At 65.1% G+C, this 10,980-nt stretch overlaps 2 protein-coding genes across 2 annotated transcripts; one reads left to right on the top strand and one right to left on the bottom strand.

Moving 5' to 3' along the window:
* Positions 1-442: 442 nt before the first annotated feature.
* LOC126037230 (3 beta-hydroxysteroid dehydrogenase type 7-like) lies at positions 443-3,033 on the top strand (the record flags this gene model as incomplete). The annotated part of the gene is made up of 2 exons (XM_049797501.1): positions 443-845; positions 2,897-3,033. Coding segments are annotated over 2 exons (416 nt in total), but the record flags the coding sequence as incomplete, so codon positions are not given.
* Positions 3,034-7,684: 4,651 nt separating this feature from the next.
* On the bottom strand, positions 7,685-10,057 carry LOC126037229 (chondroitin proteoglycan 1-like). Its single transcript, XM_049797500.1, has 2 exons — positions 9,978-10,057; positions 7,685-9,015 (listed from the first exon to the last, which is right to left on the bottom strand). The coding sequence occupies exon 2, from the start codon at positions 8,985-8,987 to the stop codon at positions 7,872-7,874; it is 1,116 nt and encodes a 371-aa protein (XP_049653457.1). The 5' UTR covers positions 8,988-9,015; positions 9,978-10,057; the 3' UTR covers positions 7,685-7,871.
* Positions 10,058-10,980: the final 923 nt, after the last annotated feature.

Here is a 10,980-nt window from a genome sequence, read left to right as displayed (position 1 = left end):
TCCAAAAAAACCCCCCCAAAATCCAACATTTTCCCCCAAAATCCAAAAAACCCCCCCCAAAACCCCCAAATTTCCCCCAAAATCCAAAAAAACCCCCCAAAAACCCCAAAAATTCCCCCCAAAATCCAAAAAACCCCCCCCAAAACCCCAAAATTCCCCCCAAAATCCAAAAAAACCCCCCCAAAACCCCAAAATTCCCCCCAAAATCCAAAAAAACCCCCCCAAAACCCCCCAAAATTCCCCCCCAAAATCCAAAAAAACCCCCCCAAAATCCAACATTTTCCCCCAAAATCCAAAAAAACCCCCCCAAAACCCCCAAATTTCCCCCAAAATCCAAAAAACCCCCCCCAAAACCCCCAAAACCCCCCCCAAACCCCCCCCAACCCCCCCCCCCCCCCCCCTTGTTCTCCTTTCCTTCCCCTCTGCTCCCTCCCCCTGGCAGGCAACGTGGCCTGGATGCACATCCTGGCGGCGCGGGCGGCTCGCCTCCAGCCGCCGACGGTGGCCGGCGAAGTTTTCTTCTGCTACGACTCGTCCCCTTACGCCGCCTACGAGGATTTCAACATGCTGCTGCTGGGACCCGCCGGCCTCCGCTCCGGGGGTCCCCGGCCCCCCGCCGCCCTCCTGGCCCTCCTGGCGCGCCTCAACGCCGCCCTGCGGCTCCTGCTGCGGCCGCTGCGCCCCTACGCCCCCCTCCTCAACCCTTACACCCTGGCCGTCGCTTCCACCCCCTTCAGCGTCCGCACCGACAAGGCGCGGCGACGCTTCGGATACCGGCCCCTCTTCTCCTGGGAACAGGCGCGGCGACGCACCGTCGACTGGATCCGGCGCCTCGACGCCACCCGGTGAGTCCGATCCCTCTTCTTCCCGCCCCGCCAACGCCCGCGACGCCATCCCACGCGGGGCTTGCCTCCGGACCCCGCACCGCGATCCCATCCGGGACCGGGTTTTAGCTCCGACCCCGATCCCGGGATCCCATCCGGGACGGGTTTTAGCTCTGACCCCCATCCCGGGATCCGATCCGGGACGGGTTTTAGCTCTGACCCTGATCCTGGGATCCGATCCGGGATGGGTTTTAGCTCCGACCCTGATCCTACAATCTGATCTGGACTGGGTTTTAGCTCTGACCCCGATCCCAGGATCTGATCCAGGCCGGGTTTTAGCTCCGACCCTGATCCCAGGATCCGACCCGGACCGGGTCTTAGCTCCGACCCCGATCCCGGGATCCAATCCGGGACCGGGTTTTAGCTCTGACCCTGATCCCGGGATCCAATCCAGGACCAGGTTTTAGCTCTGACCCCGATCCCGGGATCCGATCCGGGACGGGTTTTAGCTCTGACTCCCATCCCGGGATCCGATCCGGGACGGGTTTTAGCTCTGACCCTGATCCCAGGATCCGACCCAGGACAGGTTTTAGCTCTGACCCCGATCCCAGGATCTGATCCAGGCCAGGTTTTAGCTCCCACCCCAATCCCAAAATGTGATCCAGGCCAGGTCTTAGCTCCAACCCCAAATCCCAGGATCCAATCCAGGACGGGTTTTAGCTCCAACCCTGATCCTACGATCTGATCCGAACCGGGTTTTAGCTCCAACCCTGATCCCAGGATCTGATCTAGGCCAGGTCTTCAGTCCCGACCCCAATCCCGGGATCTGATCCGGGACCGGGTTTTAGCTCCGACCCCGATCCCAGGATCCGATCCAGACCGGGTTTTAGCTCCGACCCTGATCCTATGATCTGATCTGGACTGGGTTTTAGCTCCGACCCCGATCCCAGGATCTCATCCGGGCTGGGTTTTCAGGTCCAACTCCGATCCTAGGATCTGATCTGGGCCAAGTTTTAGCTCTGACCCTGATCCCGGGATCTGATCCGGACCGGGTTTTAGCTCCGACCCTGATCCTACGATCTGATCTGGACCGGGTTTTACCTCCGGCCCCAATCCCAAAATGTGATCCAGGCCAGGTCTTAGCTCCAACCCCAAATCCCAGGATCCGATCCGGACCGGGTTTTAGCTCCGACCCTGATCCTATGATCTGATCCAGACCGGGTTTTAGCTCCAACCCCCATCCCAGGATCCGATCCGGGCCGGGTTTTATCTCCGACCCCGATCCCAGGATCCGATCCCGGCTGGGTTTTAGCTCCCACCCCAATCCCAAAATGTGATCCAGGCCACGTCTTAGCTCCAACCCCAAATCCCAGGATCCGATCCAGACCGGGTTTTAGCTCCGACCCTGATCCCAGGATCCGATCCGGGCCAGGTTTTCAGTTCCGACCCCAATCCCAGGATCCGATCCAGGACGGGTTTTAGCTCCGACCCTGATCCCAGGATCTGATCCGGGACAGGTTTTCAGATCCGACCCCAATCCCAAAATGTGATCCAGGCCAGGTCTTGGCTCCGACCCCAAATCCCAGGATCGGATCCAGTCCGGGTCGTAGCTCCGACCCCAAATCCCAGGATCGGATCCAGTCCGGGTTTCAGCTCCGATCCCAAATCCCAGGATCCGATCCGGGACGGGTTTTCAGTTCCGACCCTGATCCCAGGATCTGATCCAAGCTGGGTCTTGGCTCCAACCCCAAATCCCAGGATCGGATCCAGTCCGGGTCGTAGCTCTGATCCCAAATCCCAGGATCGGATCCGGGACGGGTTTTCAGTTCCGATCCCAAATCCCAGGATCGGATCCAGTCCGGGTCGGGTTTCAGTTCCGATCCCAAATCCCAGGATCCGATCCGGGACGGGTTTTCAGTTCCGATCCCAAATCCCAGGATCGGATCCAGTCCGGGTTGGGTTTCAGCTCCGATCCCAAATCCCCGGATCCGATCCGGTCCGGCTCTGGGCTCAGCCTCCCGATCCTGATCCCGATCCTGATCCCTGTTTTTCTTCCCTCCCCTCCCCCCCAGCTCCACCCCCTGAACCAGCCCTACGGCACCGCCCCCCAACTGGCCCCGCCTCCGCCCTCCGATTGGCTACGACCAGGACCCCGCCCAGGATCCGGCTCCGTGTCTCCACCCCACCCCCCGGGAATCCATCTCCATTTTTTTTTTTCCCCACCCACCTCATTATAATGCTCATTTGCATCTCATTACCCTTGCCGGCTAATTAAAGAGACGCGGCGTGGGGGGTGGGGGTTGCGTCATCATCGTCCCACCCCCTCCTTGGGGGGCGTGGCCTGGAGAAGGGCGCGGCTGCGCCGCGCGCACCTGAGTGGGCGGGGCTTGGGCGGGGCCGCCACGCCCCTTCGGCTTCCGGTGAGGGAGAACGAGACGGACGGGAGGTACGAGCTTTGGGGGGGGGGGGGGGGGGTTTCCCCTCCAAAAAAAAAATTTGGGAATTTATTGGGAGGTGGGAGGGCGTGGTCAAGGGGGGGCTCTTGGGGTGTGGCACCCCGCCGGCCACGCCCAGCTCTCATTTATTTATGTTTTTCCCATTTTTTTTTTTTGGGGGGGGGGGGGAAATCCCCCTGAATTTCATTCCTTGGCGGGGGAGGGTGGGACACCCGTGATCCTTTTTTTTTTTGGGGAGGGGGTTGGGCGTGGCACCCCGCCCTTCCTGGGCGTCACCCTCCTCCGCTTCCTGCACCGCCCCGCCCCGCCCCCGCCGGGGGATGAGGGCGGACGCGCAACCGACATGGCCGCCGGGAGCGGCGGCGCGGCCGACGGACGCGAAAACGTGGCCGAAGGACGCGAGAACGTGGCCGAAGGACGCGAAAACGCGGCCGAAGGACGCGCCAACGTGGCCGCCTGGTGTCCCAACATGGCCGCCAGTTGCGCCAACATGGCCGCCGGACGCGAAAACGTGGCCAAAGGACGCGAAAACGAGGCCGAAGGACGCGCCAACGTGGCCGCCCAGCGTCCCAACATGGCTTCCGGGTGTCCCGACATGGCCGCCACTTGCGCCAACATGGCCGCCGGACGCGAAAACACGACCGCCGGGCGCGCCAACATGGCCGCCAGACACGAAAACGTGGCCGAAGGACGCGAAAATGTGGCCGAAGGACGCGAAAACGCGGCCGAAGGACGCGCCAACGTGGCCGCCTGGTGTCCCAACATGGCCGCCAGTTGCGCCAACATGGCCGCCGGACGCGAAAACGTGGCCGACGGACGCGAAAACGTGGCCGAAGGACGCGAAAACGCGGCCGAAGGACGCGCCAACGTGGCCGCCCGGCGTCCCAACATGGCTTCCGGGTGTCCCGACATGGCCGCCAGTTGCGCCAACATGGCCGCCGGACGTGAAAACGTGGCCGCCGGGCGTGCCAACATGGCCGCTGGACACGAAAATGTGGCCGAAGGACGCGAAAACGCGGCCAACGGACGCGAAAACGTGGCCGAAGGACGCGAAAACGAGGCCAAAGGACGCGCCAACGTGGCCGCCTGGTGTCCCAACATGGCCGCCAGTTGCGCCAACATGGCCGCCGGACGCGAAAACACGACCGCCGGGCGCGCCAACATGGCCGCCGGACACGAAAACGTGGCCGAAGGACACGAAAATGTGGCCGAAGGACGCGAAAACGCGGCCGAAGGACGCGCCAACGTGGCCGCCTGGTGTCCCAACATGGCCGCCAGTTGCGCCAACATGGCCGCCGGATGCGAAAACGTGGCTGACGGACGCGAAAACGCGGCCGAAGGACGCGCCAACGTGGCCGCCCGGCGTCCCAACATGGCTTCCGGGTGTCCCGACATGGCCGCCAGTTGCGCCAACATGGCCGCCGGACGTGAAAACGTGGCCGCCGGGCGTGCCAACATGGCCGCCGGACACGAAAACGTGGCCAACGGACGCGAAAACGCGGCCAACGGACGCAAAAACGTGGCCGAAGGACGCGAAAACGAGGCCGAAGGATGCGCCAACATGGCCGCCCGGTGTCCCAACATGGCTTCCGGGTATCCCGACATGGCGGCCAGGTGGGCCAACATGGCCGCCGGGCTCGCCAAGATGGCCGCCGAGCGGGACGTAGAAGGCGGAGTCGAAGGGAGCGGCGGCAGCGAGGACGAGATGGCGGCCGGGCGCGGCCACAAGATGGCCGCCCGGTGCGGAGGGCGCGCCAAGATGGCCGCCGGGCGCCGAGGGAGCGTGAGAATCAAGATGGCCGCCCGGCCCCGCCCCGCCGACGAAAGCGGCGCCCTCATCTGGACGGACGAATTGGAGGAGGCGTCCGCCTGGCCCCGCCCGGTCGCGACGTCCAAGATGGCCGCCAGGCGCCATTTTGGGTGGGGTAGGGCCCAGGGCGGCCATCTTGGGTCTGGCAAGGCCAAGGGCGGCCATTTTGGGTGGGGTAGGGCCGAGGGCGGCCATCTTGGGGCGGGGCAGGGAGGTTGGCATGTGGGGTGGGACGAGGGCGGCCATCTTGGGTCAGGCAGGGCCCAGGGCGGCCATCTTGGGCGGGGTAGGGTCAAGGGCAGCCATCTTGGCTCAGGCAAGGCCGAGGGCGGCCATCTTGGGTGGGGTAGGGCCGAGGGCGGCCATTTTGGGTGGGGTAGGGAGGTTGGCATGTGGGGTGGGATGAGGGCGGCCATCTTGGGTCGGGCAGGGCCGAGGGCGGCCATTTTGGGTGGGGTAGGGTCAAGGGCAGCCATCTTGGCTCAGGCAAGGCCGAGGGCGGCCATCTTGGGTGGGGTAGGGCTGAGGGCGGCCATCTTGGGCGGGGTAGGGCCGAGGGCGGCCATCTTGGGGCAGGGCGGGGCGGTTGGCATGTGGGGGGGGATGAGGGCGGCCATCTTGGGTCAGGCAGGGCCCAGGGCGGCCATCTTGGGTCTGGCAAGGCCGAGAGCGGCCATTTTGGGTGGGGTAGGGCCGAGGGCGGCCATCTTGGGCGGGGTAGGGTCAAGGGCAGCCATCTTGGCTCAGGCAAGGCCGAGGGCGGCCATCTTGGGTGGGGTAGGGCCGAGGGCGGCCATTTTGGGTGGGGTAGGGAGGTTGGCTTGTGGGGTGGGATGAGGGCGGCCATCTTGGGTCGGGCAGGGCCGAGGGCGGCCATTTTGGGTGGGGTAGGGTCAAGGGCAGCCATCTTGGCTCAGGCAAGGCCGAGGGCGGCCATCTTGGGTGGGGTAGGGCCGAGGGCGGCCATCTTGGGCGGGGTAGGGCCGAGGGCGGCCATCTTGGGGCAGGGCGGGGCGGTTGGCATGTGGGGTGGGATGAGGGCGGCCATCTTGGGCCTGGCAGGGCCCAGGGCGGCCATCTTGGGTCTGGCAAGGCCGAGAGCGGCCATTTTGGGTGGGGTAGGGCCGAGGGCGGCCATCTTGGGCGGGGTAGGGTCAAGGGCAGCCATCTTGGCTCAGGCAAGGCCGAGGGCGGCCATCTTGGGTGGGGTAGGGCTGAGGGCGGCCATCTTGGGTCGGGCAAGGCCGAGGGCGGCCATCTTGGGTCTGGCAAGGCCGAGGGCGGCCATCTTGGGGCAGGGCGGGGAGGTTGGCATGTGGGGTGGGATGAGGGCGGCCATCTTGGGTCGGGCAGGGCCAAGGGCAGCCATCTTGGGTCTGGCAAGGCCGAGAGCGGCCATTTTGGGTGGGGTAGGGCCGAGGGCGGCCATCTTGGGTGGGGTAGGGTCAAGGGCAGCCATCTTGGCTCAGGCAAGGCCGAGGGCGGCCATCTTGGGTGGGGTAGGGCCCAGGGCGGCCATCTTGGGCGGGGTAGGGCCCAGGGCGGCCATCTTGGGCGGGGTAGGGCCCAGGGCGGCCATCTTGGGTCGGGCAAGGCCGAGAGCGGCCATTTAGGGTGGGGTAGAGCCGAGGGCGGCCATCTTGGGCGGGGTAGGGTCAAGGGCAGCCATCTTGGCTCAGGCAAGGCCGAGGGCGGCCATCTTGGGTGGGGTAGGGCCGAGGGCGGCCATCTTGGGCGGGGTAGGGCCGAGGGCGGCCATTTTGGGTGGGGTAGGGAGGTTGGCATGTGGGGTGGGATGAGGGCGGCCATCTTGGGTCAGGCAGGGCCCAGGGCGGCCATCTTGGGTGGGGTAGGGCCGAGGGCGGCCATCTTGGGTGGGGCAGGGCCAAGGGCGGCCACCTTGGGAGGGGCAGGGCCGAGGGCGGCCATCTTGGGCGGGGTAGGGCCGAGGGCGGCCATTTTGGGTCAGGCAAGGCCGAGGGCGGCCATTTTGGGTGGGGTAGGGTCAAGGGCAGCCATCTTGGCTCAGGCAAGGCCGAGGGCGGCCATCTTGGGCGGGGTAGGGCCGAGGGCGGCCATCTTGGGCGGGGTAGGGCTGAGGGCGGCCATCTTGGGCGGGGTAGGGCCGAGGGCGGCCATCTTGGGGCGGGGCGGGGAGGTTGGCATGTGGGGTGGGATGAGGGCGGCCATCTTGGGCGGGGTAGGGCCGAGGGCGGCCATCTTGGCTCAGGCAAGGCCGAGGGCGGCCATCTTGGGGTGGGGCGGGGCGGTTGGCATGTGGGGTGGGATGAGGGCGGCCATCTTGGGTCAGACAAGGCCGAGGGCGGCCATCTTGGGTCCGGCAGCGCAATCTTGGCCCGGGCAGCCATCTTGGCGAGAGCAGGGCTGTGACGGCGGCCATCTTGGATTCCCTCCCCCAGCCTCCCTTTGAGGGGAGACAAAATTGGGGGGGGGGGGCGGAGTTTCAGCCCATTTTGGGGCGCGGTCCCCACCCGCCGCGACCGTTCAATAAACCCTGGCGCCGGAGCCGTGATGTCATCGACGGGGGCGGGGTCTGGCCGCCTGGATTTCTTCCAAGTTGGGGGAAGGGGAATAAACCCGAGTTCCTCGTAGCCCCGTGAGAAATTTATTAAATACAAAACCACCCGGAAAATAAAAATAAAACATTAAAAAAAAACCCAAAAAACCCCAAATATCACCAAGTCGCCGACGCCAACGATGCGACGCGCCCCGCCCGCGCCCCCTTCCGGCCCCGCCCACCAACAGGAAGCCACACGGCGCTTATTTGGGGGAAGGCGTGGCCGAGAAATCCCGCCCGCCGGGATTCCCGTTACCGGGAGGATCCCCCGGCAACTCTTCCATGGCCACCGAATCGGCGTTGCCTTGGAAAGTACTAAGCGTGGCTACTTCTTGCCCGGTAGCCACGGTGGCTACCAACGGTTGACTGGCCAACCCTCCGCCGTCATCTTCGGCAAGTTGCGCCGGGCCGGCCCACGGCCCGAAGGTCGTCGAACCCGAGCGGCGCCGTCGGAAACGGAAGCAAGCGGCCGCCGTCGCTAGCCCGAGGGCTACCGACGTGGCTACCGTCGCCGGCGCTAGCCACCGCCACGGGGCCGGTGGGGAGGTTGGACTTGGCGGCGGGTGGGAGGCTGCGGAGGAGGCCACGGTGGCCTTCGGGGCTGGTTGGTGGCCCACGGTGGCCTTCGGGGCCGGTTGGTGGCCCACGGTGGTCTTCCAAGTTGGTTGGTGGCCCACGGTGGCCTTCGGGGCCGGTTGGTGGCCCACGGTGGTCTTCAAGGCTGTTTGGTAGCCCACGGTGGTCTTCAAACCCAGTTGGTAGCCCACGGTGGTCTTCAAAGGTGTTTGGTGGCCCACGGTGGTCTTCAAACCCGGTTGGTGGCCCACGGTGGTCTTCAAAGGTGTTTGGTGGCCCACGGTGGTCTTCAAACCCGGTTGGTGGCCCACGGTGGTCTTCAAGGCTGTTTGGTAGCCCACGGTGGTCTTCAAAGGTATTTTGTAGCCCACGGTGGTCTCCGGGCTTAGTTGCTGGGCCGCGGTGGCCTCCAAAATCAAGTGGTGGCCACCGCCGGTCTCCATAGTTGCCTGGAGGTCGACGGTGGCCTCTGCGGCTACTCGTTGCCCCTCGGTGGTCTTCAAGAGCATTTGGTGGCCCGTAGCCTCCGGGGATGAACTGGTGGCCACCACGGCCGATTGAGGGCTAACGGTGGCCGTCGGAAAAGTTTGGTGGCCCCTGGTGGCCACCGCTGACCCGGTGGCCAACTCGGAGCTCCTGGTGGCCACCGTGGCCAACTCGGAGCCCCTGGTGGCCACCGGAACGTGGGCAACCAAGAGGGCGCAGAGGGCGACGGCCACTGGAGTTGGGGGGTGGCCACCCATCGCCCCCCCCCCCCCCCCGGGCTGGGACCTGTGGGAGGTCACGTGACACACACGTGGGTCACCCTGGGGGTGGGGTCCCCCCAGCACCCTTGGGTGCCCCCAAATCCCCTTGGGACCCCCCCAAAACCCCCCCAGCACCCTTGGGTGCCCCCAAAGTCCCATGAGACCACCCAAAAACTCCCCACGGCACCCTTGGGTGCTCCGTGACACCCTTGGGTGCCCCCAAATCCCCCTGGGACCCCCCCAAAAACTCCCCCCAGCACCTTTGGGTGCCCCCAAATCCCCTTGGAACCCCCCCTAAACCCCCCACAGCACCCTTGGGTGCCCCCTAAGTCCCTTGGGACCCCCCCCAAACTCACTGTGACACCCATGGGACCCCCCAAACTCCCCCCACCACCCTTGGGTGCCCCCTAAGTCCCATGAGACCCCCCCCAAAAACTCCCCCCAGCACCCTTGGGTGCTCCGTGACACCCTTGGGTGCCCCCAAATCCCCCTGGGACCCCCCCAAAAACTCCCCCCAGCACCCTTGGGTGCCCCCAAAGTCCCATGAGACCCCCCCAAAATGCCCACAGCACCCTTGGGTGCCCCCAAATCCCCATGGGACCCCCCAAAACTCCCCCCAGCACCCTTGGGTGCCCCCTAAGTCCCTTGGGACCCCCCCAAAAACTCCCCCAGCACCCTTGGGTGCTCCGTGACACCCTTGGGTGCCCCCAAATCCCCTTGGGACCCCCCCAAACCCCCCCCAGCACCCTTGGGTGCCCCCTAACTCCCATGGGACCCCCCCCAAACTCACCGTGACACCCATGGGACCCCCCAAACCCCCCCCAGCACCCTTGGGTGCCCCCAAATCCCCATGGGACCCCCCCCAAAACTCCCCCCAGCACCCTTGAGTGCCCCCTAAGTCCCTTGGGACCCCCCCAAACCCCCCCCAGCACCCTTGGGTGCCCCCCACCCTCCCCCCGACCCCCCCCCCCCCCCCCACTCCGGTACCTGTGGGTCCGCGGCCGTTATTTGGGGGCGGGGGAAATGGCGTAGGCAGGAAGCGGGCGCGCGGGCGGGAAGCGCCACCCAGGGCGGGGCCCCCCCCCCCCCCCTCCCCCACCCCACAGATCACGTGGGGGTGGGGCCGCCCCACACATTTAGGGGGTTAGAAGCGATTTCGGGGCTCGCCGAAAAATCCTGGGAGGCTTCGGCGGTTTCGAGGCGCCCCCGTAGGGCTGGGGAGATGACGGCGGTTTCGAGGAGCCCCATAGATCTGGGGAAATGATGGTAGTTTCAAGGAGGCCCCATAGAACTGGGGAGATGATGGTGGTTTCGAGGAGCCCCATAGATCTGGGGAGGTGCTGGCGGTTTCAGGGAGCCCCATAGATCTCGGGAAATGATGGTAGTTTCAAGGCACCCCATAGATCTGCGGAGATGCTGGCGGTTTCAGGGAGCCCCATAGATCTGGGGAGATGATGGTGGTTTCAGGGAACCCCATAGGTCTGGGGAGCCCCATAGATCTGGGGAAATGATGGTAGTTTCAAGGAGGCCCCGTAGATCTGGGGAAATGATGGTGGTTTCGAGGAGCCCCATAGATCTGGGTAGATGCTGGTAGTTTCAAGGAGGCCCCATAGATCTGGGGAGATGATGGCAGTTTCAGGGAGCCCCATAGATCTGGGGAGATGACGGCGGTTTCCAGGAGGCCCCATAGGTCTGGGGAGCCCCATAGATCTGGGGAGGTGCTGGTAGTTTCAAGGAGCCCCATAGATCTGGGGAGCTGATGGCGGTTTCAGGGAGCCCCATAGATCTGGGGAAATGATGGTAGTTTCGAGGCACCCCATAGATCTGCGGAGATGATGGCGGTTTCCAGGAGGCCCCAGAGATCTCGGGAAATGATGGTGGTTTCGAGGCACCCCATAGATCTGCGGAGATGCTGGCGGTTTCAGGGAGCCCCATAGATCTGGGGAGCTGATGGAGGTTTCAGGGAGCCCCATAGATCTCGGGAAATGAT

Source organism: Accipiter gentilis, unplaced genomic scaffold (assembly GCF_929443795.1).
Source record: "Accipiter gentilis unplaced genomic scaffold, bAccGen1.1, whole genome shotgun sequence".
NCBI lineage: Eukaryota > Metazoa > Chordata > Aves > Accipitriformes > Accipitridae > Astur > Astur gentilis.
This window is presented reverse-complemented; position numbering and strand designations above follow the sequence as displayed.